A 27,078-nucleotide genomic window follows, 5' to 3' on the forward strand; every position below is an offset into this window, starting at 1 on the left:
ATTTATGTTGGAGAAAAGACAGTCTTCAACAATTGGTGGTAAGAAAACTGGACAACCATGAGTAGAAGACTGACTTAAGATTCCCATTTCTCACTCTACAAAAATCAACTCAAAAGGGATCAAAGACCATAATGTAAGACCTAAAACTACTAGAAGAAAACATGGGGGAAATACTTGAAGACTTGGCATAGACAACAAATTTCCTGGATAGGATTCCAATGGTTTAGTAAATAAAAGCAAGAATTGACAAATAGATTATTCAAATTTAAAAAGTTTCTGCACAGCCAAGGAACCCAGCAACCGAGAAGAGATGGCCTATAGAATAGGAGAAAATATTTGCCAGCTATTTATCTAATGAAAGATTAATATCCAGAATATATTTTAAAAATTAACAATTAAAGAACAAGTAATCCAATTAAAAAACAGGCAAACAATCTGAATGGACACTTCTCAAAAGAAGTATGAGCCAGGTCTGGAGGTGCACACCTGTCATCTCAGTGACTCGAGAGGTTGAGGCACGCAGATCACAAATTCAAAGCCAGTCTTGGCAACTTAGTGAGACCCTATCTCAAAAGAAGGAATAAAAGGACTGGGGATGTAGTTAAGTGGTAAAGCACTCTGGGTTCAATCCCTAGTACAAGGAAAAACAAAAAAGTAGTATATGAATGGCCAAAAAAGATATGGAAAAAAAAAAAAATCTCAATATCTTTAGCCATCAGGGAAATGCAAATCAAAACTACATGGAGGGATGGGATGTGAACTTGCCAAGCATGCACAAAGACCTGGGTTCAAGCCTCAGGACTGCAAAACAACAAAACGAAAAACAAAAACACTAAATTGAGAGTCATCTCAGCCCAGCCCAAATGACCACTTTCAAAAGAACAAAAACAAACAAATGCTGGCTAGAGGTGGAAAAAAAGGAACCTGTATACACTTGGTGGGAATGTAAATTAGTACAGCCACTATGGAAAACAACATAGAAGTTCCTCAAACTAAAAATAGAACTACCTTATGATCAAGTTATACCACTCTTAAGTACTGACCCAAGGAAAATGAAGTCAGCGCACAAAACAGACACCTGCATACCCATTTTTATTGAGGCATTATTCACAATAGCCACAATATGGAATCAGCCTAGGTACCCATCAACAGATGAATAAAGAAAACATGGTTTATATACATAATGGAGTATTATTCAACCATAAAGAAGAATGAAATCATGTCATTTGCAGGAAAATAGACAGAACTAAAGAACAACATGTTAAGTGAAAGAAGTGAAATAAACAAGTATCATGTGTTTTTCTCTCAGTATACATAGCCATCAGGGAAATGCAAATCAAGAGAAAAAAGACCTGAAAGAAGAAGGGAAAGTAGGGAAAGAGGTAGGGATCATTAGGGAACAGGGTGAGATGAGAGAGAAGAGAGGGTAGACATGATCAAAGCCCAAAATATGGCTGGGTGCAGTAGCACTAGCCTATAATCCAAAAAACTGGGAAGGTCGAAGCAGGAGGGCTACAAGTTTGAGGCCACCTTGAGCAACTCAGCAAGACCCTATCTCAAAATAAAAAGAAACTTTTAAAAAGGACTGGGGATGTAGCTCAGTAGTAAAGCACCCCTGAGTTCGATCCCCAGTACCACACACAACACACACACACACACACACACAGCATAATAAAAGCATATATGGAAATGTCACAGTGAAAACCATATATTTGTATATGTGTTAATAATTATAATAAAAAATATATAGTGGGCTGGGGTTGTGGTTCAGTGGTAAAGCACTTGCCTAGCATGTGTGAGGCACTGGATTTGAATCTCAGAATCACATAAAAATAAATGAATAAAGGTCCATCGACATCTAAAAAAATTTTAAAAATATATATATATAGTCATAGGTAATTACTGACTTAACAACCCTCCCACAAAGTTCTGTTAAACAGTATATCAAGAGCATAAAATCTAATTTGAGGTACAAAAATTCACTTCCTTTGCAACACATGCAGGGAGACATCTATTTAATAGAGCGTGTACACACATAAAATCCCTTTATGTCCTATACCAAACTTTTCCCCTTACAAAGCAAGTAATAACAATAACATTCACTATTTGGTGCTTTTAAATTACTCTAGATCTCTGAGAAAAAAAATTACTTCTAATTTTCTCTTCAAATAATGAAGTAATACCAATTGCAATTCCTTTAGCTTTGTCTTGATATACCTACATCTCCCTCTTGTGGTTGAAGTCAACCGCATAAACAATTTCTTCTTCTCCATCTTTGACTATTTTCCATATTGTTCCACCTATCATGTGACCAGCTGGCAGAGGTGTGATAGACAAGCCATGTCCTTTACCTATGTCAACAAGATAACAACATTCAAATTTGTTTCACAACCCAAAAGAAAGGTTGTATTTTAGAAGTAAAAATGCAAACAGTGAAAAGGAAGTCTGATGGGCTGAGGTTGTAGTTCAGTGGTAAAGCACTTGCCTAGCATGTGTGAGGCACTGGGTTCAATTCTCAGCACTGCATATAAATAAAAAAGATTCATCAACTAAAGGAAAAAAGTAAGTCTGACTCTATCCCCATTCCTTCAATGAAGAAAAACACTTGTCATTTTATTATGTATTTTTGTAGAGATATTTATGCTTATAAATAGAAAGCCAGAGATTAGACTTTAAAGTCAGCACACAAATTACTTAGCAGGAACTGACAAAATTTAATTAATTTATTTTTTGTGCTACTGGGGACTGAACTCAGGGTCTTGTGCATAGCAGGCAAGTGCTTTACCACTTCGGTACATTCCGTCATAAATTTTAATATTTATATCATACAAATAATTATCAAGGGTTTCCATTTCTATTAACCTTTAACCAGACAGAATAATTCAAATCTCATTGAGAAAAAGAATTTATTCTATGGAAAAACTAAATATAAGCAAAAACTATTAATACCATTCTTACTTTCTTGCTAAATCCCAACAGTTCATTAGATTGTTTCAATGCCAGAGTTCATTTCAAAGAAAATCTCTAATACATTTCTGGGTATACCATAAATATAGACATAATATATGACATCCTGACCTAATAATAAACTTTTTACATCCAATTTTAGAATTCAGTCATTAACTACTCAGCTGCCACAGCACTTTATTTCCTTTAATTACTACATTTGGACATCTAAGCTACTCTGTCTACAGAATCAAACCATAAGCTCCAAGGAGGAGGATCTAGACTCATTACTTTTGTTCATTTTACACTGTAAACACCAAATAAGCCCTTCACAAGCTAAATATGAAAAGGTCTGAGCTGTTAAAATTTTGTTAGTTTTTAGTTTGGAATACTTTTAAATTCAGCAAGTTCAGAGCTCTATGTCAAGGCAGAAAATGCTAACCTTTGGTCCTCAGACCACGGCACCTGTAAGTTTTATTATGAATTCTCCTCAGTATTTTTCAGAGGACTAAACTGCATGAGTCTGGGCCGAGGATACAGCTCAGTGGGAGAGCACTTGCCTAATAGGGTCCAAGGCCCTGGGTTTGATCCCTAGCACTAAAGACAAAATACAAAATAAAACAAAACCTTTATTAGTACAACTATTTATTACAGATACATTTTTTACCTTTCAAATTCACAATCTGAGAGAATTTTAGCTGCTGTATTTTATCAAAGGCCGCATCCACATCATCTAATGTAAAGAGTGTAAAATCTTCTGTATTGTGTCGAGACTAAAAGAATAACACAAACCAAAGATTAAAAATGATCACTGATGGGCATATAAAAATGTTTTCTTCATTATTTAAATTACCTGGTAAAGATCATACATGAACATCTGCCCCATTTTATAAACAGGAATGGTTGCATAGATGGCGCAATTCAGCCCCAGCTTCCCCACAGCGTATGGGAGGGCGCCCAGATGGAGAGGGTCCGGGTGAGAGAGCAGCACCGCGTCGATCTGGTGAACGTGCCTAGGAGAACACCACCAAGAGTGAGCACCTTTTGACTCTTGTACTTAAAGGCAAAGGTAGACAGTCAAAATCATTCCCCCATTCGGGACTGAAGACAACGCTGGGGAACAAAGAGCAAAGTCAAGAGCTACAATGACAACACCTGTGAGCTTCAATCGTAACTAACCCTGCTCTGCACAGGTAACAGAATCATGGTGTAAGCTGCACCTAAACAAGGTGTCGAGACACATTTACAAAAGAAAAAAAGGAGACACCACAAGGGAGGTGATCTTAAATGGCTAACTTATATGTTATTATTTTAAGTGCAACAACTCAGAATTTCAAAAAATTGTTGAGAAGATATTTAAGCGGTTACAGATTTAGTATGGCTTTTTGCCTCAGCTTTGTAGCATGATGTCCAACAGCACATTCATTATAGTAAAATACCAATTAATCAATGACACATACATTCTCGCTGACAAAGGAAATTAACAAGTGATTTGGCGTTTTATTTTTTATTTCAATATCTAATTTTTTGAAATATTTAAGTCCCCCTTCTTTCAACAATTAGTATGATTCTGCAAATATAGCTGAATTTTTTTTCCCCCATAGATTAGGATCCTTTTGTAACTTGGGCTATTATTCAAGGAATTCACAATGCTAGGCATCACAAGATGCAGGAAGCAGGCTAACTTGATACAACTACAGCACTTCCATGTGGGAATGTTTTATAGACTCTTGCTTTTTCCAGAAATTAAGGAACAAAATTTCTACTGAGATCTACTAGCCAAGTAAAAATTGACTTAAAATTTTGCCGAATTTCAATAAACAAACCTTTAAGTCCATCAAAGCTTCACAAGCTAAAAGGGTCACTGTCTAGCTTTTTTGGCATAAATAAAATTCTTTTACTCAACTAAATCAGTGAAAAGACAGCAACCCTCTGTAACATTAAAAATGGTACTACAAAAGCACAGAAATAAAGTTGATTTTTTTAAAGTTTATTTAATAAAAGTCTTAATATGAAATGTAACTTACTTCCTCAGGGAATCTATAATATCCATAGAAAAGTGCTCATCCCAGCCGCAGTCCAGTAAAAATCTAAACTCATCAACCTGGAGAAGATAGCAAAGAGCAGACTCTTCTTGGACCCCAGAGAGGGTGGTTAATTTGATAATAGATGTCATCTTTTTGGTCGAGTAACAGTAACTAACCTAAAAACGTTCTTTCAAAAGAAAAATATAATTAAACAAAAGCACAGTCTAATATATAACAAATTATTTCAAATTTGTAAGTGCACAGAAATTCCATAAACATGGAAAGCAAACACTTTGAAGGCCCACTTCCATTATTCTCAAGCTTAAAAATACAAGTATAATCCTACGCTCTTATTTATAGTCTTCAGTGTCTCCCCAACATGACGTAATGAAAAGGAGAGTTCAGAGTCAGATTCAGAATTGAATCTATTCCTATATGATTTGAAGTTAATTAACCTTTCCTAACTTAATAAAATAATTAATACTTATGTAAAAGGAATGTTGGGGAATTCAAATAAATAAATTACCTAGAACAGAGACTACAACATCCAAGTTCCTTCTACATGTAACCATTTACTAAAGTAATGAACTCATTCCTCAAGGTGAATCTGTTCCCCCTTTACCTTGCACTGTGATGGCATTGATTATAATGCATCAGAGTGATTAGTTTACGTGTCTTTCTCTCCTATTAGACCAGTGGTCCTTAAATAAATGGACCCCTTCAAGAATCTGAAAAAAAGCTATGGACCCTTCTTTCTCCCCCACAATCCTCAAAACACTAAAAAAGTACATATACACATAGAAATTCACATACTTTAGAGAGCTGCCTGTTAACCCTTGCACTGGAACGTAAGAAACTAAAAAAATAGAGGTTGTATCTTATATTTGTAATTCCTAAAATAAAACCTGACACACATACCTGATGGAATGCATGTTGGGATGCCTACTACCTGCACTTCAGAAAGATTTAACAGGAACACATCTGTGGGGATTTAGGACCTAGAACTGTGTATTAGTGAAGAGATGTCACAAAACTATTCATTAACAAAGTTCAACTCCAGAGCAACATTTTGGAATTTAGCTCCTTAAGATAAAATCAGCCTTTCCTGATTAACTATGCAAGTAAGAGATCACTGAATTACCTGATGATCTCTCACCATCTACCCAAGGTCACCAGCAAACTAAGTAAACTGATGGTCCGCCATCCATCACCAGCTAACCGGAGATTGATCCTACATCTGCTATTCTAGTTTACCTGATTTACAGCTCAAACTCAAAGACCCCTAGGTTGTCCATTATCACTGATGTGCACATCTCCTAGTAAGACCCAACTCCTTACCTCTTCTCCCAAATCCTTTTGGTATGCTCTCTGAAACTACTGATTCCCACCTGTAACTTCGACCACCTCTTCAGTCTTCACAGAAACCTGACTGTTCCCTACTGAAGCAGTTGCTTCCACAGCCTCCTCTAGGGTTTTTTCAATCTCTTGTACTCCCTTCACCTCAAAAGAAGTGTGCTCCATGTTCCTCACTGCAGCTTCCAAATCACACCTTCTCCTTCCTCTTTCTAATACTCCAGTCCCGATGAAGCTCAGGCCAGCAGCTAGTCACCATTAGCCTCCACAGCGCCTCCTCAGTGTCAGCATCTACTAACCTGACCTGATTCACTGAGGACTTTAGCTCCCAGCTCCATCTTCCTCCCAGTAAATTCAACACTGACAGCTCAGTTCCTCAACTTTGATTCCAATAACCTCCATTTCACTTCAGTCACCGCCACACCACTTCTAAAATGTTGCCTTCGAGCGTCTCAAAACCACGTTACTCACACAAGCACTCCTGCTGCACAAATCCGGAGCGCCCGGTTCGCTCCGGTCCACTGATGGTTCTTCACTTCCACAATGCCCTCCTATCTCAACCCAGGTCCTCACCTTCAATCCATGATCCACTGAGTATTTTGCAAACGTTCTCAAATATATTGCTCGTCTAGTGTCCTTCTTTGTGCTCACCCCCAAATTTGCTTCCTCTAAACATTCACTCTGTCTACTCCAGCAGCTGAATATTTTGCGGGGAGGATCACACAAGTGTGCTGTCTGCTCTTTAAATTCACAGCCAAAGATCTCAAACAGATTTCAGTCCTCCTGCCATTCCTACTCTTCTTCATAGGTTGACTTCTCATCTCAGACTATTTCACTCCTCTCCTCCCTACTCTCGGGTGATAATCTCGCCTCATTCTTCAATCAGCAAGTTAAGTCATCAGACTAACTCATTCTCCAGATACTACTGACCCCCACCTGCACATACACTGTTGCCTCTTGCTATATGGAACAAGTCACCCCGTCTTCATCCAAGGCCACCCTCTGTGTGCTGGATCCCATCCTCACTTGCCTTCTAACTTCTGCTTTCTTCAGTCGTTTCCTCTTTCCCTACCTTAGGGTGTCACTGATGCGCTATTCCCATGAGCACACAAAGACACTAGAATTTCCTCTTAACCCTACAACTACATCATCATCTCCTTTTTTCACAGCAAAAGTTCTCAGAATATTCATCCACAAATGAGTCTCCACTTCACCTCCTATTCATACTACCACACCTGAGAAGCCAGGGTCTGTGCACCAGCTCAGGCTGTGTGGAGGTTTATGGATGATCTTCATCCTGTGATGATTTCTTACCAACCCAATACATTTCCCAAATTTCCTTTACTCAAAGTCTCTACCTAGATTGAACATTTTCCCTGTTCCCAATTTATCCTGCCACATTCTTTGACCACCCTGAAGTCCTTCTCTACTCCTATTACAAACTATAACATCATTCTATCTCTCTCAAATAACTTAGTGCTCTCTATAATTGCTCCTTATTTATTTGTTTCATCTGCCCTTTTTTCTCCTCCTGACCCAATACTCCTTGGGGTGAACTCACTGATCAATATTCCAATGTCTCTGGTGTCTTACATATAGTGGTGGTCAGTGCTTCTTGTATGAATGAATGAAGCATGGTTAGTATTAAATGAGCTTAGTGCTCTTACCATACCATTAAGTGTTATCTATTTACATGTGTTTATTCTTACTTGGGAGAGTTGAATGTAGGATAATGCTTGATCTGTTCAGTACTTAGCACATGCCCTGCACACAATAATTGTTTAATAAATTACTGATAAGTTAAAATTTGAAATATATTGACCTAGTGTATGCATACCTGTAGTTAAGGCATGGAACTCTATTTGGTGAAAAGTGTTTTATAATTTTGGAAAGAATTTAGAAAATTCTCCCTGGCAAAAAGTTTCTTGTACCACAATGTTAATGGTCTAAGAGAAACTTTCTGCTCAAATCTACTTTCACTCCCACTTTCATTTAGATTATGAAGTCAAAATCTTTACAAAGTATCTTGCAGATATAATTGAATGACTTTATGCTAAAATTTTACAGAGACCCTGATTTCAACAGATGAAATGACTTTTGTCATAAATTCTCATAATAAAGTATATCCTTTAGTGTATGCGGTGCTAGGGATGCATGCAAGGCCTCATGCATGCTAGGTAAGCACTCTACCAATGAGCTATATTCCCAGGTCTTTTTAAATTTGGGGACAGGGTCTCACTATGTTGCCCAGGCTGGCATTGAACTTGCCATTCTCCTCCCTCAGACTCCTGAGTGGTTGGTATTACAGGTATGCAACATCACACCTGGATACTAAGCTGTATCTTTATCAGACATCAACTACTTACTGATTTTTCAGTCGTATATATGATGAAACACCATGAATTCAGAGGAAGAGTTCTTTATAAATCTACAAAACAAATAAAGAATCTCATGAATGTGGTATGATTTACTTCTGTTTATAATTATGGCACTTTAACTTGTATGTCTTCCCCTAATACACACAAGCAACAGCAAGTTGTATAATACATGCTTCATTTTTAAAAAAGAAACATCATAATTTTAGGAAGCTTTAAGTTCACATAAAATGAATAGGGAGGACTGGGGATATAGCTCAGGTGGTAGAGTGCTTGCCTTGCATGCACGAGGCCCTGGGTTCAATACCCAGCACTACCTAAAAAAATAAATAAAGACAATAAAGTCATAGATATAAGTAATAATGAGACAAGTTGGTAATAACCAGGGGCTTAAACATAAAGCTTAGGAAGTAAGATTTTTAAATTTCAAAATAGTTTCTATTATTGAGAGTCACAGAAGAGGATTATTCATTAAGGAGCTGTAGGAACTGGGCAGAAAGAAGGGATTCAAAACAGAGGGATAACGTGAGCAAAGTCACAAAACAAAAACAGAGTACCTGTGAAAAACCCAGCCTGGCATACTTTATTTATTTTTTGATTATGTGAAAGTCCTAATACAGAAAGGGGCCAGATAATGAAGGGCCTTGGAAACCCTGGAGCTAGTTCTCAAGCAACACAAATATTTTAAGATTCATTATCAAGTAGAAAGATGTCAATCCCGAATTTTAGGAAAATTAGTAGGAATGTACAATTGAAAATAGACAACAGGGAGATGAAAAGGGAGAGTATTTAGCAGACTGCTTCCTCCTTTCTGCTGGTTCTATTTTGCGACTAAATTTCTTCAGTCCCAAACAAATTTTATAATTCTGAGATATTAATTCTAAGTAACCAAGGTTTGAAACTGAGTCTTCCTTTTCCTTGAACTGCTACCAATTTCAAATTGTTTTTCCCTCTGAATGCCCTGCACATGTCATTCCCTCTGTTCCTACTGCCAGGACTTTAATGTGGGGCTCGTTTATATATGAATTTCTCCATTTCTCTGTCTCCAGCTTTTCCTTCTTTCCTCTCAACTTAAACACTGTTGCCAGATTAACCTTCAGAAACATCCCTATACACATTATTCCTTGCTCAGGAATCTTTGAAGGTTCCTAACTGCCCAAGAAAAAAAAAAGCAAAATAACCTGAATGACTTAACTGGCAATGGAGGGTGCCAGGAAGCTGCCTGGACATCACTGCTCAACATAGTCTCTCCAGGCCCAGCTCAAAGGCCACCTCCTGACCAGTTTCCCCATCATGAGTTTAGACTAGACTAGTTGTCAACAGAAATATAACACATGCCACAGATGTCCCTTTAATTTTTCAGTCACACTAAAAAGTATGAACAAGTGAAAATACTTTAACCCAATAAATCCAAAATACTATCATTTCAACATGTAATCATTTTCAAAAATTGAGATTGTTTGCATTGTTTTTTGTTCTAAGTCTTCAAAATCCAGTATGTACTTTCTATTTTCAGCACATGTCAATTCAAACTAACCACATTGCTGGTGCTCAACACCTCAAGTGGCTAGATGCTACCATAACAGCGCAGGTCTAGACTCTAAAATCAACACCTTTAACTGTGAAGCATTGTGTTTGGACGCATTGTGTTTTGCCACGCCTGAAGACCAGGTTGGCACCACCCTGTTTTTATGTAGAAGTCTCACACTAGATTTTAATAGTATAGAGTCTCCCAGACTGAAAACTAGGGTCTTATCAGCAAATTAGTGGCCACCAGTTAAATCCTAATTGCCACTTACTTAGTCTGACATCCTGCCTGTCCTATCTGGGTAGAAGCACTCATTGTCTTACCTGAATGAATGAAATCTCCTCTCATCTAGTTTTCCTGTTCCAAGGGGATCTGCCCTACAGTTTTCAATGAGCCCATTTCAAGAAACAAATATCCTCCTGCCCACCTCTTGCTCAAAGGATCAACTGGCTTCCTGATAACTAGTGAATAAAACCTGAACCCCTTAGCTGGAAATCAGGATCATTCACAAACTGATTTCAACCCACCTCTTGCTTCATCAACTACCCTGCACTGCCTGCTCAAGCACCATTTATTTTCCCACTCTCCCTAACTATGCCCAGGTTTTAAGTTTTCAGCCCTGTCCCTAGATCCAGGAGTGACTGTATCCTCCAGAGCTTAGCAAATTCCTTTTGATCCTTCATGAACCAACTCAAACATTTAGTCTCACAAAGCTTTTTCATTGTCCCCAAGTAAAGTTGGTTATTTTTTACTCAGCCCAAAAGAGGCACAAAGAATTTGTTAGCTGTCAAATGTAGAAATGAAGGGTAAAATGCTATCTTTGAAACTCCAATACCAAGCACTGGGCTCAAAGCATTGTATACTGAAAGGAGTGAATCATTATCAAATCATAAACTCCTCCAGGGCAGTGATTTTGACCAACACTACCTCATATCAAATATATATCACAGTTAATCGCTCTCTCCATAATGATCATGCAAGTTGATGACAATCGAGGAGAAGTAGGCAAACTCCAAGGAAAAAGGAAGGAGTCTGGGTGAGCCCTGGAACTCACAGCGGGGCAGAAGGGGAAATCTCTTCCTAGTCATTCAAGGAGAGCAGCCCTTCACAAGAGTCAAGGTGGTTGGTAAAATTAAAAATTCGGGGATGGGCAATAAATGATGGCTCGGGTCTTCCTGGTCACAGGAGGCCAGACTTGCCACGGTCCGAGCTAGTCTGAACTGTCTTTTGAATAGCCCATAAAAGAGTACAAAGTCAAAAAGAATGAGGTCTTGGGAAACTGCAGAGAGTGGAAGCGCTCGAGGGCGATGGTGGGAGGCCGAGACAGGTCTGATAAAGCAAGGTACCAACATCTGAAAGGTCTTGGAGATGATGAGCTAAAAGGACGCCTACTGTGTGCCCAGTGCTTAGCAGCCTCGAGGCCTCTGAGCCCCAGAAGACGGCAAGACCCCGAGTGGGGAGGCTGAGGGCGCGGAGGCCACGAGGAGAAGGCGCCAAAGCTGGCGTGGGCTTAATTCGTCCAGCGCCAGGAGACCCAGAGGGCAGCTGCAGCCGCAGAAAGGAGGGAGGCGAGCGTGGGAGAGAACCGCGCGGACGGCCACAAACAACCGCGGAGTCTTCGGCCCACGGAGAAGCCACTTCTATGTCCCTCCGCTTCTACCAGGGACCACCGGGGCAGTGGAAGCCGGCAGCACGGAGCACGTCCTCGGGGGAGACCCGGTGGAGTCCGGCCGGGCTCTGCCTAGGGCCGAGGACGCCCCCTCCCCCATGCAAAGGCTCACTCCGTCCTCCCGCCCTCACTTGCCTCGCAAGCCTCCCCCAACGCCGTCCACTGCCCTTCCCAACCCCTGGTCGAAGCCAGGTTCCAGGAGGAGGAAAGCGGGTGCTGGCTCAGCAGTAGCCGTGGCGACCGGCCGGCAGGAGACCCTCCGTGGCGGCCGCCATCTTGGCCCCAAGGCGAGCGGCCCGGGCGGGGAAGAGCCCGGGCGATACCATCTGCGGGGGGCGTGGGAACCAAGCCGTGGGCCGGCGACGGCGACGACGCCCACGCGTCTCCTCGCCTTGGGCCCCACTTTTATTCAGAAATTATTGGTCATGTTTGAAAGCTTAAAAAAAGAGAAGAGTGGACATTAGCATAAAGAAAAGGCCGGTTTTGCCGCAGCCTCCCCCCGCACTCCTTGCGGGCGCGGCCAGTGGCGGGTCCCGAGGTCGCAGCTTCCGTCGGCTCGGGTGGCCGATCTCCCTGCTGCTGCCCTTGATCTTAGGGTCGTTTGTTGGCACTCGGGCCGCAGGTGGGTCTGGGGACCCCGGGCGGCCGCGGCGCCGCCGGTCGGTTGTCAGGCGGGGCGGGTTCTGGGCAGGCCCTCGCTGAGGTGTGCATGTGACTGGCTGGCCAGGGCCTCCGGGCTGCCGGGCCACGGAGAGGGAGAGAGGAGGGGAACAAATAAGGCCCCTTGGGTGAATGACTGGGCTCACGTTCCCGCCAGCCAGCTTTTGAAAAGGGGGCTCTGAGACTGTCATAACTAGTAAACGTCTTTAGAGGTGACCCGGTGGCCACCCCCAGGCCGGACTGGAGAGGAGACCAGCCTGGATCCCACGCCTGGCCGGAAGCAGGGAAGGGGCTACTGGTCCAGGAGCGCCTCACGTTGGTCCGAGTCGCAGCGATCTGCGACTAGGATGTCATCCCCTTCTAAACGTCAAACCCCCTTGAGCCGACCGTTCCACAAAATTTGCACTTAACCTGTTTTCTTTTTAAAAGCATGATGAATTGTGCTTGGTTTCCAGGGTGTATATATCCTTAAGACCTCAAGGAGTTGGATTTCTTCATGCATCTCCTCCATTTTGCCTAAGTTAATCGATACTTTTATAGCTGTGGGAACCAATAAAGCAATAGAATATAAATCTTTTTAAGTGTCTATCTACATGTTTCCAACGTGAATTTGGAGGGAATTTTAAAAAAGATAACACCAATTTTCTTTGTACACGTTAAGTGGGGGAGAAAATTGGGTTGAAGAAAAATATTAGGAAAGATAAATTAACAGTGAGGTTAACATAAATGTTTACCTCTCAGATTGCCTGGGTTCTGTACTGATCCCACCTCTACCCTGTTTGCACATGTGACCTTAGGCAAGTTATTTCACCCGGATTGGCCCCAGATTTTCTCACCTGAAAAATATATGCCAACTGTATTGGGAACGTTGTATTGTTTAGTACCTGTGCAGTGCAGTTGTGAAGATTATGTGAGTTGTTGGTTACGAAAAGCAGTAAAAGCCATACCTGACAGTGCTATAAGATTCAGCTCTTGCGGAGGCGGTCCAAAATATTTGGAGCATCTTAATTCTCAAAGATAGGTGACAAGAGACTGGAGGCGTAGCTCAGTGGTAGAGCCCATGCTTGCACAAGATCTGGTTTAATCCCCCCCCCCTGCAAAAAGAAAAATATACATGACTATTGAAATCCATAAGGTAAAACCCAAATCATTTTTCAGAAATATCATAGCTACTCTTAGTTCTGAAGTAAAAGCAAATTTTTTCTTATGAGTCCTCATACAAAGAGGACGTTGATAATCCATAAAGTGCTTTCGTGAGCACCTTGGGGATGTGATTCCCTAAAGCAGTTGGTCCTTTTTCTTCCTACTAACACTCTTTCATGCAAAACCTGGGTTTGCTACGGAGGATATGTCCTATTCCTTACTGCCCTTTTACTGACTGATAAAGCTCTCTTAGAACCCAGTTACCCATCTAATCTTCCCCCATCCTATCCATCCCATGGGAAATCTTTCTAGCTCACATTTTTCCTTGTGCTGAGGATAGATTCCAGGGCCTCCTGTAAGTTAGGCAAATGCTTTACCATGGAACTACCTCCCCAATCCTCTAGCTCACTTGTATCTATAAGTCTTTGTCCTTCCTAGTCATCCATTTGCTGGAAAACATACAGGACACATGATGTACAGTGAATTGCTCCCAATGTTCATTAAATATAGGTTGTACAATTGTAACATGAAATGCCTCGGTACCAAAATTTGTCATTTACCTCTTCAGGATGTTCCTTTGTGTTTCAACTCTGGAATCTGACTGTACAGAATCTTTTTATCCATCAGTCCCACTGTCCTAAGTTCTGGAGTCTATAGAGCTATATCCAGCGAGAGCCACAGGGACCTGTCTCATCTCCTGCTCAGAGAAGAACCAAACCAAACCTTAGCTTCTGGCCCTGTTAAGAGAAAGCCAGCCGTAATGGCTTATACCCTTCAGGTGACCAAGGGCTTATTTAAGACTGGAGCTGAAAAATCAGCAAGTACTTAACTTGTTGGTTAAATACAAAATGATATCTAACAGCTGTGCTGAGAGTAGATCGACATCTCTTAAGAAAATTTAAGGGGTATAATAAGAACAAGTAGCAGAATAGCTGACCACTGAATTTGCTGAACACAGGTCGCATATCCCATGAACACAGACAAATTGTCTAGTATTGTGCAGTTTAGTGCTTTTAAAGTTACTGTATCTTGGGCTAAAGTTGTGGCTCAGTGATAGAGCACTTGCCTAGCATGTGTAAGGCACTGGGTTCAACGAACCTCAGCACCACATAAAAATAAATAAGATATTGTGTCCATCTACAACTAAAAAAATTTTTTTTAAATAAAGTTACAGTATCTTATTTAAGGTTCTCATTGTTATTTCCATACTTTACTGGCTCAAGTTTATAAAGCAAGTGAACAGTTAATTTAGAGGGCACTTGATTGCTACCACAAAAAGTACTTTAAGATCTAAATATGAGTAATGTTATTTAATGAAAAGATGGTGCTAAGAGAATATCATCTTCTAGGAAATAAGTAAAATTGCTTGTACCTACCTACCTCCAAGAAGCATTTGCATCGAAATCAGTTGAGGAGCTCTTTCAACTACTTATCTTTCCATCCTGACCCTGGAGGTAAGGCCAGGGAGTGTCTGTTTGGAAAATGGCTCCCCAGGTGATTTTGGTGTGGAGTTAAGGTTGAGAACTCCAGCTGCAGACAGTAGACTGAACTTTAATTGACAACTGGATTGTAAATATACATGTAAATATTTCATTGTTTTTTTTTGTTTGTTTGTTTGTTTTTTTGCAGTGCAGGGGATTGAACCCAGGGCCTTGTGCTTGCAAGGCAAACACTCTGCCAACTGAGCTATATCCCCAGCCTGCCCATTTTCTTTTTTTTTAATAATGTTTTTTAGTTGTGGATGGACACAATACCTGTATTTTATTTATTTTTATCTGGTGCCGAGGATAGAACCCAGTGTCTCATGTGCTAGGCAAGCGCTTCACCCCCGAGCTACAGCCCCGGTCCTCATAATTTTCTACCTCAGTGGTCTTCAGACTGAAACCTGTGGGTAGCATTGCCTATTACTTATGAAGTACAGTACAGATAGTAACTGTGCTACTTTTAAACTTCATTGTCATGACCAATCTAGTGACTTTGGATAGTGGGTGTTTAAAGTGTGAGAAATAAAGAATCAGAATTATGTAAATATGCAGTCCAGAGTCAGAAGGAGAGGCAGGAATGGAGTGTACATAAACCTGGCACATATTAAATCAAGCACTTTTATTGACAGTATCATACTACCCCCTCTTCTAGGGTGATGTTGTATGTCTTTGCTATTCTGTGATTTATGCATGTGCATGTGGGTGTGCTTTTATTTCTTCTGTATGTACAAATTTTTAAAGAAAATTGGCAATTCAATTACGTTTTCATTAATGCACATGTTATCTTTTCACCTGGTGACTACTGGTTCCATTCCTCCTCCTCAGTCAGAAACTCCTAGATCTTAAAAGCTCTTAAGTATCATAAACATCAATTCAGGGGGCCTGGGGGGGGGGTGCACACCTGTAATCCCAGCAGCTCAGGAAGCTGAGGCACTGAGGATTCAGAGTTCATAAGCCATCCTCAGCAACTCAGTTTAAGCCCTAAGCAGCAACTAAGTGAGACCGTATCTCTAAACAAGTATGAAAAAGAACTGGGGATGTGGCTCAGTGGTTAAGCGCCCCTGGTTTCAATCCCCAGAACAAAAAAACAAAACAAAACAAAAATCAGTTCAGGGAGGGACTCTAGAAGGAGGCAGAGCTTTGGAGTGAACCTGAATTTGAATTCCAGCCCTGGGCTTAGTAACTACTTGATTTAAGCTGTTTTCCTATCTGTAAAATGAGAATAACAATAGTTATTTCACATTAAGTATAGAATATGAATAGTAGCTCTAATACCTAGTAGTCATCCCATAAATGTAAGTTCCTCTCTCCTTTTATCCTTTTTAGTCATTTGAAATTTCAAATTTGTGGCATTGAATGGTTCTTTTTAAATTTCTCTCATATCTAGTTTCTTTCAAAAATTAATTTTCAGTAATTATAACTTAAACAATTCTGCTTCTGGCAAGAGAGCATTATTAAATTTGTGTTTGCATTATGAGAAGTTCTAAAGCCATTTTACATGTCAACAAATCACTGGTGAAGTGAGAAATAAAAATTTAATAGACTTTAGTGCAGTGTAATTTTTATACTGATTGTTGTCCCCTAATCTTCAAGTTGGATTTAATTACTGTACTATATTCTAGTGACAAGTGAATACCAAAAATACTTTTAATACCTATCTCTTACATCCATAGCTATCTTCCTCTTTTATGTGTGATTTAAAAGACATTTCAAAGGCAATTTTATACTTACATTAATATATTTTTCTTTTTAGCAGTCATGGTGAACTTACTTCAGATTGTGCGTGACCACTGGGTTCATGTCCTTGTCCCTATGGGATTTGTCGTTGGATGTTACCTAGACAGAAAGAATGATGAAAAACTAACTGCTTTCCGCAACAAGAGTATGTTGTATAGAAGGTCAGTTCATGTGCTCTTTTAAATCAGCAACTAACCCACATTGGGGAATATTTTTCTTAATATCAAATGTGTCAAAGATAGAAAGGGTCATTTTTCTTCCCTGAGTAGTTATATTCAAGAGATACCATGTTTTAGGCTTGCTCGTTATTTAATTCTTGGATAAAATTGTGTGATTAACTCCACAATGTAAGCAGTCTTCAGTTTACGAATATTTATTTCAAATCTTTGTCAGTCTCACTTTTTAAAGTGCACAGTGCCTTTTAGTACTGAAACAAAGATGGGTTTTGTTTTGTTTTTTCAGAGCTGGGGGTTGAACCCAGGGCCTGTTGCATGCTAGCTTGGCAAGCACTCTACCACAGAGCTACTTCTCCAGCCCAGAAACAAAATTTTAAACCAACTGATCAGAGCCTACCCTGTATACAGCTTTCTCACATGTTATCATATACTATGTTACTTAAGATACACTACAGCTGAAATAAATATAGTAAGGGTGGTTGGTGCTGTTGTCAGCAACCCTACCTGAGAGCTTCGGACATGGTGGTTGGATGATGGCAGTTGGCAGCTGCCTGGTCCTGTTATGTCAGAGATGGCTCCTCTGGCAGCGGAGGGTTATGGTCAGCAGGACAGACTCTGCCAGTGAGTGTACTGTCTGAATTAGAAGAAGCTCAAGGGGGAAGAGGACTGCATAGCATCCACAGTCACTGTGTGGAGGTGGGTCACAGGACAAGGATTTTTTAAAAAATAAAATAAGCTGGAAAGCGTCAAAAAAACATTAAATGAACTGCTTGGCTGAAGATGACAGCTATGATACAAACCAAGAAATTATAATGAAAAATGAAGATTTGGCACAAGTTTAAAATCATGAAAAAATAGAATGAATATGATGAATTGAATGGAAAAATTCTAAAATGGTTCAGTTTAATAAAATGTAAAATATTCTGATCTACTCATGAAAGTTTCATTTACAGTATTTCCTTTCCTTCCTTATTTCTTTGCACACAGGGAATTGAGGCCCAATGAAGAAGTTACCTGGAAATAAATAAAGACTGACTGAATCACAGAATATTCACATTTTAAAAGTTACGGGAGAAATAAAACCATGTTATTATTTAATTAAAATAATTTAAAGTATGATTCTTTTTATACATTTTGGGGGGGTTGGGGAGGTACCAGGAATTGAACCCAGGGATGCTTTACCACTGAGACACATCCCCAGCCCTTTTTATTTTTTGAGACAAGTTCTCATAAGTTACTCAGGGCCTCGATAAGTTGCAGAGGCTGGCTTTGATCATGGGATCCTCCTGCCTCAGCCTCCCAAACCACTGACATTACAGGTGTGCATCACCATGCCCAGCTTCTTCTTTTTATATTTAGTATTATTGAGATGATCTTTTATATACTTTTTATATTTTTATTAAGGTAATTTTCAAGTGTCCTGCTTACTCAGCTTAAAAGATAATTATTGAGTACGTGTTACATATGTAGGAATTATATTTGTAATTAGCATTTCATTTTCAGTTTCTTACTTTGGACCATACTATCATTAAATCACCCCATTTTTTTCCCTCAAATATTTTTCAGAAAACTTTTTCAAACCTTGTTTGCTATGTTTGGGATATATTTCAGAGTGTCTCCCCAAGAATTCATATGTTCAAATTTGATCCCCATTGTGGAATTTTAAGAGGTGGAAATAATCTGCCTGTAGTGTATGGAGGTGGGGTCTTTGGGGGTGGTTAGGGTTAGTGTCCTCAGTGGAGCCCATGATGGAATTACTTGGGACTATAAGAAGGAGGAGAGAGCCCAGCAACTGCACACAGATAACCTGCTCCCTAACTCCCACCTTGTGCTTCCCTGGCCCACCTTGGCACTGTTAACAAGAAATCCATCACCAGACCCCCTAGAGCCAAAATAGATTCTCTCTTTATAAAGTTGCCCAACCTCAGGTATTTTCTTACCGTAATGCAAAGTAGACTAATACAATGTGCTTCAAAGGAAATTTAAAAGGGTGATGGTAGGATTTTATTTGACAAAAATCACACAGACGAAAATTTTAGTGACCTTGGGTTAACACAGATTTCTTAATATACAGAGCATGAACTATTTTCTAAAATCACCAAAACTTAATAAAATTTAACTCCTCAAACAATACTGTTAGGGCTAGAGATGCAGCTCAGAGGTAAATCCTATTCTGCTTATTTCACATACATGAGTCAGTATGTACCCTTTTGTGTTGCATCGTTGAGCATGCTTGCTCCTTTTCATTTTTTTTTTTTTAATTTCTTTATTTTTTGCACTAGGGATTGAACCCAGGACCACTCTATTACTGAGTAACATCTCTGGCTGTTCCTGTGTTTTGTTTTGAGACAGGATCTCACTAAGTTACCCAGACTGGCCTCAAACCTGCCATCCTCCAACCTCAGCCTCTGGAGTTCCTGGGATATAGGCATGTGCCACCACACCCTACTAACATGTTTCAGGGTTCATCCAGGTAACCTGTGTCAGTGCTTCATTCCTTTTTTTTATGGCCAAACATTCCTTGTATGGATGGGCCACATTTGTGTTTATTCATTCACTAAATGATGGACACTTATGTTTTTTGCACCTCCTTGTCAACAACCATTTGTGTACCTGAATGAATGAATGAATGAATGACCACTATTAATGAAATGAAACTGCATTCACAGACTGGGAGAAAATATTTGCAAAACATACACAAGGAACTTACTTGGGATGTGTAAAGAATCCTATGACAAAAAGAACCAATGATTTAAACACTATATACACAAAAAAAAAAACGATCTGAGAATGGCAAGCTCCTTTAAAGATGCTCAACATCAGTGTTCACTAGGAAAACGCACATTAACAGCACGGTGAATATACCACTACACACATAATGAGATCGTTAAAATTACCAATTGTCGACCTCGGTAATTGACCTTAACAATTGTTGGCAAGGGTGTAGCCAGGGCAAGTCACATACTGCTAGCAAGAATGTAAAATGTAGCTACCAGTAGTTAATATCACTTTGGCAATAAGTTCACAAATTTTGAGTTAAACTTGCACCATATGACCTAGAAATGAAAACACACCCACACAAAGACCTACATGTGTGTTTGTAGCTTTATTTGTAATAACCAAAAACTAAAGATAAACCAAATATCCATCAACATAAATTAGGTAAATAATATTGAATCCATATCATGGAATACTACTCAGAAATAAAGAGGGATATTCTATTGATACTTACAACATGGATAAATTTCAAATTATTTGTGCCGAATGAAAGAAGTTAGACAAAAAAACCAGCATTAGGGGCTACAGTTGTGGCTCAGTGGTAGAGCACTTGCCTGGCATGTGTGAGGCCCTGGGTTCCATCCTCAGCACCACATATATTTTTAAAAAATCCATTAACAACTGAAAAAAAATATTTTTTAAAACAGTGTTATGTGATTTCCAATTACGTAAAATGTTACAAACTGCAGTGCGTAGTAACAAAGCAGATCAGTGGTTACCTGGGAGATTGAGGTTCAGAAAGGTATTGGAAGAATTAAGGAGGTTCACAAGGAAACTTCTGGATGTGTTTGTTTTTCTTGAATGTGATGATGTTTTACAGGAGTATATATGTATTAGTAATATTTAGTGTGTGTGTATGTCAAGTTTATTATACTGTACACTTACCCCACTTTATTCCTCAACAAACTTTAAACCACATAAGTGTAGAGACCTCCGCCTTTTTATTTTTTAGAACTCAATGTGAAACCTACCAAATCAACTAATTTTTATCTTATTTATTTATTTATTTATTTATTTATTTACTGGGGCTGGGGATCAGACCCAGCACCAAGTAAGTGATCTACCACTGAGGTACACCCCAACCCTAAAATTTTAAATGTTCCATATAGTATTATTAATATAAGCACAAGGTTGTAAAGCAGATGTCTAGCATTTATCTTGTATAACTGAAAATTTATGCCATTGGTCAGCATCTTCCCATTTTCCCTCCTCCACCCCCAGTGCCTAGTAACCACCATTCCACCTGATTCTAGGGGTCTGTTTCAGATAGTTCATACAAGTAGAATCATGCGGTATCTCTCCTTCTGCGACTGGCTTATTTAACTTAGAATAATGTCTTCAAGTTCATTTATGCTGTTGTGTATAACAGGATTCCCTTCTTTTTTAAGGCTGAATAATATTCCATTATAGGAACAGCCACATGGTCCTTATATTACATTTATCCATCAGTGACTATTTAGGTTGTTTCTACATTTTGGCTACAGAGAATACAAGTAACAATGAACATGGACTTTCTATATCTCTTTAAGATCCTAATTTTAGTTCCTTTGGATAAATATTCATAGGAGGGATTGCTTAATCATATGGCAGTTCTAAGTTTTTGAGTATTTGAAAAAATAATAACCATTTTAACAGGTATGAGGTGATATTTCATTGTGGTTTACTTTGTATACTTTAATCATGTACCAATAGAGTATTACAGTTATATATCAATAAAACTGTAAAGACTCACCTGCCCTCAAAAAAAAAAAAAAAAAAAACCCACATAACCTCGAGCTGGAGTCCAGTACTTGCCTAGAACACGCAAGGTCCTGAGTTTGATCCCTGGCACCACAGAATGAAAAATGAAAAAATACAACAGAAATAACCTGTTGTGGTACTGATTGCTGGGAAGATTCAAAAAGAACATAAGAGAAATAAAATTTCTCTTAAAAATGTTCCTCTGCAGGCTGGGATTGTGGCTCAGTGGTAGAGCACTTGCCTAGCATGTATGAGGCACTGGGTTCGATTCTCAGCACCACATATAAATAAATGAATAAAATAAAGGTCTATCAACATCTAAAAAATATTTTTAAAAATGTTCCTCTGCCTTCAGTATATGAAAGTGTGTTAATGAATAACGTTTTAAAAATAAGCAATCAAGTATGTATTAGGATCTGGGCAGAGTGGCACATGCCTGTAATCTCAGCAGTTCAGGAGACTGAGGCAGGAGAATGAAGAGTTCAAATCCAGTCTTAGCAACTTAGTGAGGCCCTAAGCAAGATCCTGTCTATAATTAAAACACAAAAAAGGGCTGGGGATGTGTCTCAGTGGTTAAGGGCCCGTGGGTTAAATGCCCCAAAAATGTATGTATTAGGGACATAATACTTTTGGAAAGGGAAAAATAATAAATACCACAGTGTGGAACATTAGGTTGTATTTCTTCAGTTTTCTTTGGTTTGTTTCTAGCATATATACCTTATTGCCAGTACTATAGCCCTAAATCTTTGACTTTGAAAGATTTATGGTGTTGACACAATGCTGTTGTGTATGTTTCTTGTGAAACATAAATTGTTAATGCCAACATTTGTATAATTAAATTTGTGTAAATTACATTCTCTCTCTTTTTTTTTTTTTTTTTTTTTTTTTTTTTGCAGTACTGGGGATCAAACTCAGGGCCTTGTGCTTGCGAGGCAAGCACTCTACCAGCTGAGCTATCTCCCCAGCCCACATTCTCTCTTGATTCAGTTATTGATTTACTCTATTCAGTTATTTAATATATTGATTAAAATATATTGTCAATCCAACTACCTCTTCTTGGAAACCAAAATTCATCAATTTGTTTTAAGAAAGACTGGTTTCAGAAGAAATAAGATTTTAATAAAACAATATTTCCTAGTTTCCGGTGGTTCTTGTCAGAACTCAGAACACTTAAATGAACACACATTATCATTTTTAAAATGCCAAACATTTGAAATTCTGTCAGACTATTTGGTTTTGGGTAACAGACCTCATCAGTTTGAATTTAATCAGTACAGTATTTAAGACAATGGAAACATCTTTTGCAATCTCACTTGACATAAAATTTCAATGAAGTATATCAGGAATGTCGAGTTGTCCAAGGTGACATAGGAAGTCTTTCAGAAGTGCGTCCATTTGGCCTATTCTGGCTCAGTAACATCTCTCTCCTACTGAATTACTTTGATTTTTTTTTGTGTGCCAATCAAAAATTCATGCATTTATTCACTATTCTGTACCAATCCTCTGCACATAATGAGCAAGATTTCTTTGGCTCTCAAAAGCTGATAGTTTAGGAGCATATGAAATCTTATCAGTTGTAGGGTGTAGTGGGTGTTTTTTTCTTTTGCAGTTGGAGGATGGGATAGTGGGTGTTTTAACACAGGCAGCAGAAGGTATAGTGGTAGCACAAAGGACTTTTCTCCAGTGAACTTTCCAGAAGTCAAGGGAAGAAGCTGGAATGACTGAAGCAGAAGGCATTTGGGGAGATAAATAGATGGTTGACCCAGATCACAGTTCTTTATGGTGGCAACAAAAAGGTAGTGGGAAACCACTGAGGAATTTTAATGCAAAAAAATAAAATAAAATAAAAAGGATTTATGTAATTATGTAAGAATCCCTCCCAATGGAAGTTCTATGAAGGTGGGATTGTTTGTCTTTTTCATGATTATAGTCCCAGTGTTTGGGTAGGGTTTAGATATAAGATTTCCCCCCAAGCTCATGTGTGAAACAACGCAAGAAAGTGTAGAGGTGAATGATTGGGTTATGAGAATCTTAACCTAACAGTGAGTTAACACCCTGATAGGGATTAACAGGATGGTAACTGTAGCCAGGTAGGGTGGTTGGAGAAGGTGGGTCATTGGGGCCTCCTGCCTTTGGGTATATATTTTGTAGGTAATGAATGAAGACTTTCTGCTTCCTGGTGATGTCCTAAGCCACTTTCCTCCACCATGATGTTCAGCCTCACCTTGAGCCCCGAGAATGGAGCCAGCTTAAGGTGGACAGAGACCTCTGAAACCATGATCCCCCAAATAAACTCTTACATCTCTAATTGTTCTTGTCAGGTCTTTTGGTTACAGCAACGAAAGAGTCAACTAAAACAGCTTGATACATAGAAACGTTCTGTTCAATAAAGAAAAACTGGTGAGATTTGCATTTTTTTGAAAAGTCACTGACAGCGCTATATATTGAACATATTGAGACTGCAATCAGAAGATGAGTTCAGAGTTCCTGGGACTGGATGACGCAAGAGACAGAATGCTTAAAGTAAACAGTAGAAAGGAAGAATGGGGCTGAGGGATGGGGGGTGCAGTCGGAAGTGGATATGCAGAACCTGAACTGTGGGAAAGGAATAAAAAATGGTTCCCGGAGAGTTGGAGAATGTGTCCCTCCTAAGTTCATATGCTGAAATCTCACCCCCAGAGTGTTAGTGCATTAAGAGGTGGGTCTTTGGAGAGATGACTAGGCAGAGCCTCATGAATAGGGTTAATGATGGTAAAAGAAAGCCTGTGAAAGCGTTTGTCCCCTTTGCACTTCTGCCATGGGAAGACACAGAAGTCACCATCAGTGAGTGAGGAAACAGGCCCTCACCAGACACCATATCAAGGCTGGAGCCTTGACCTTGGACTTCCCAGTCTCTGGAACTGTGAGTAATAATAGTCTCTTGGTAAATTACCCAATCTAAGGTGTTTTATTGTAATAGCCTGAATATACAAAGACTCCTGGCTTTGTTTATTCATTTGAAAGACATCAACTATATCTTTAAAAGAATACCAGAAAATGTGGTTTGCATTTTTTTTAACTTGATGAGACTGTGGGCTGTGCATACAGAGATATTCAATAAATGGTAACCAGATCCTCCCCTCCAGCACCTGGTTACTGGCTGTCTCCATACCCTTGTCTCCCACTGTTCCTTTTCCTCCTCTTGAACTTGCACTCACCAAAATGGTCTCCATAGCAACAAAATTTAGTGATCTCTTGGAAGTCCTTATGTGGCTTGACTTCTTGGCAGCAATTAATACTGACTGGTCCTGGAAGCATTTTCTTCCCAGGGTTTTCATAATATTACACTCTCCTACTTTTCCACACAAGGGTGGGAGGTGCAGAAGATCCTCTAGACTGCTATTACTTCTCTACCCTAGGGTTCAACTCTAAATCCTCTTTTCAATCTCTTCCTTTGTCTAGGATGATATTATTCACTCTTAAGTTTTCAGTTATCTGTTTTCTATCAACAACTCTTCATCTTACAGCTCAAACTAGCATCCTGAGCTGCAGACGTGATATCTAACCACTACTCAACAACCGTACTTGAGTGTCTCATAGATCTTTAAATTTCTTATCTCTAAATTGAAATCTCTATCTTCTTTACCCAAGATGGTTCTCTGCCTCTGGTGATCTTCATAAATATCACTCCTGCCAAGTGGCTACCTAAGGCAGAAACCCAGCAGTTGAGCCTGCATATAGTGGCACATGCCTGTAATTCCAGATACTCAGGAGACTGAGACAAAAGGATTGCCAAATTCTAGACAATGTAAGGAGACCCCGTCTCAAAAAATAAAAAGGGCTGGGACTATATAGAGCTCAGTGGTAGAGCACCCCTAGGTTTAATCTCCAGTAAAACACACACACACACACACACACACACAGAATATACACTAATTTGGTTTCATGGTGAAAAGTCTGCAACTACCTTATGCTGTAAACATCATCACCTGCCCCCTTCCCCTCCCCCACACTTCACTGAACTTTTCATTTCTATTACCCAAAGCTCAGCCCTTGTCCCTGATGCCAATCCAATAACAAGGACACGGTTTTGAGAAAAAGGAAAAAGGTTTATTGCTTTGATAGCAAGGGAGAAACACAGGGGACTCAGGTCCCAGAGACTATGATTCTTTTGCCCATCAGCAGGAACCCGGGGCTTTTAGAGACATGATTCAAAGGTTACATTCCACTGCTCTGTTGGAGTTGTAATTCACTTGTTAATTTGAAAGATGGTCATTTCTGAGATCTTCTGGTACCATCCCCAAAGTTTGAATTACTTCATTCCTAAGGTGGGTGTGTACTCAAGGACAGAGGAATCTGCTTAAAATGGGGAAGAAAGGTAATTGTTTCCCCTGAGATTAGGGAGGGAGAGAGATTAAGGAAGGGTAGGGAGAGAGGAAGAAAAAGAAACATGTTCATTTAAAAAATTAGTTGCAGAGCAGCAAGGGCTATTTTCAAAGCATAAAGTGGGGCACTATTACATTTCCACCAATTAATGCATCCTCTTCAGGGTCAGAACACCCACCCAGGTAACAAGATGCCTAGATTTTCATCCTGGCAAGGCAACTATATTAGATCCAAAGCTTGACATCTCTGTAACCATGTTAAACCCTTACTGTCATTTTATAAAATAAGCTTTACTTCCCTGCCCTAAGAGAGTTGCTTGCAGAGAAACAAAAGTTAGCAGATAGCTCCTGTTCCCCTCACCACTTAAACAACCTAGCTAAAATAACTCTTTGTCCTTCTAAATGCCCACAGCAAGGCTTGACACAAGCAGTTACTAGGAATAGCTAAACTGCAAGGCTTCACACAGGCAACTCATAGGAATGACCCACCGCAAAGCTTCCCATGGACAACTCATGCAGGCCTACGCAAAATAGCCCTATAAAATAACCCCAGAGTTAGATTTTCCCTGCCTTCTCTCACCTTTTTGAGTACTAACTGACAAATAAACTTCCTGCACGTGAATCTCTTTGCCTGGTCCCTGAGTTGCTCGCCTGCGTTTCCTTTTCCTTCCAAACTGACTATCTAACCTTGGACATTATGCCTTCTTAACCTCTCCATGCCTATTTCCTCACGTGTATTTGAGGAATAACAACAACACCCACATCGAAGTATGCTGTATTAAATGTTATATGCAAAGCACTTGGTAGGACGCCTACTTTGTAGTAAGCTTAGTAAATACGAAGCATTATTTTACACTGGTGCTAAGTATTGGGGGAAGTGATGATGCTTTAATAAGGATTTCAGTAATGGAGGAGGAAGAAAATATTAATTACATGCAAATATGATAAGTAGAAAGTGCAAAGTAAAGCGGAAAACAAAAGGAACATAGAATCCTGCTGGGTGGTCCTCATCTAGACCCCTAGAAACCAAATCCATAGCAATGGGTGGGAGGCGCAGAAGATCCTCCATACTGCAGGTGGCGCTGCAGCACCCTCAGA

The 27,078-nt window shown here is 39.6% G+C and overlaps 2 protein-coding genes across 6 annotated transcripts in view; one reads left to right on the top strand and one right to left on the bottom strand.

Annotated features, from left to right (window-relative positions):
• Window positions 1-12,203, bottom strand: part of Cpsf2 (cleavage and polyadenylation specific factor 2) — a 32,206-nt gene extending 20,003 nt beyond the window's left edge. The window contains exons 1-6 of one of the 4 annotated variants that reach the window (XM_047541225.1): window positions 12,034-12,203; window positions 8,693-8,754; window positions 4,974-5,160; window positions 3,800-3,959; window positions 3,614-3,719; window positions 2,222-2,351 (exon numbers count right to left, since the gene is read on the bottom strand). In XM_047541225.1, the coding sequence (XP_047397181.1) occupies window positions 2,222-2,351; window positions 3,614-3,719; window positions 3,800-3,959; window positions 4,974-5,122 (545 nt within the window). In that variant the 5' untranslated portion in view covers window positions 5,123-5,160; window positions 8,693-8,754; window positions 12,034-12,203. The remainder of the gene's footprint in view (window positions 1-2,221; window positions 2,352-3,613; window positions 3,720-3,799; window positions 3,960-4,973; window positions 5,161-8,692; window positions 8,755-12,033) is intronic. The other 3 variants (XM_047541228.1, XM_047541227.1, XM_047541226.1) reach the window with 3 other exon arrangements.
• Window positions 12,204-12,374: 171 nt separating this feature from the next.
• Ndufb1 (NADH:ubiquinone oxidoreductase subunit B1) lies at window positions 12,375-18,200 on the top strand. 2 transcript variants are annotated; one of them, XM_047541230.1, is made up of 3 exons: window positions 12,375-12,520; window positions 16,939-17,083; window positions 18,086-18,200. In XM_047541230.1, the coding sequence occupies exons 2-3, from the start codon at window positions 16,944-16,946 to the stop codon at window positions 18,120-18,122; spliced, it is 177 nt and encodes a 58-aa protein (XP_047397186.1). In that variant the 5' UTR covers window positions 12,375-12,520; window positions 16,939-16,943; the 3' UTR covers window positions 18,123-18,200. The 2 variants fall into 2 exon arrangements, with proteins under 2 accessions (XP_047397186.1, XP_047397185.1); XM_047541229.1 differs by having other exon boundaries at window positions 12,386-12,520; window positions 16,942-17,083.
• Window positions 18,201-27,078: the final 8,878 nt, after the last annotated feature.

This window comes from Sciurus carolinensis, chromosome 2 (genome assembly GCF_902686445.1).
Source record: "Sciurus carolinensis chromosome 2, mSciCar1.2, whole genome shotgun sequence".
Classification (NCBI taxonomy): Eukaryota; Metazoa; Chordata; class Mammalia; order Rodentia; family Sciuridae; genus Sciurus; species Sciurus carolinensis.

Excerpts from the sequence above, each read along its gene's own strand:
- Ndufb1 (XM_047541230.1), top strand. The coding sequence starts at position 16,944 with ATGGTGAACTTACTTCAGATTGTGCGTGACCACTGGGTTCATGTCCTT. Across the intron at positions 17,084-18,085 it reads AAGAGTATGTTGTATAGAAG|GGAATTGAGGCCCAATGAAG; the intron begins GTCAGTTCATGT and ends CTTTGCACACAG.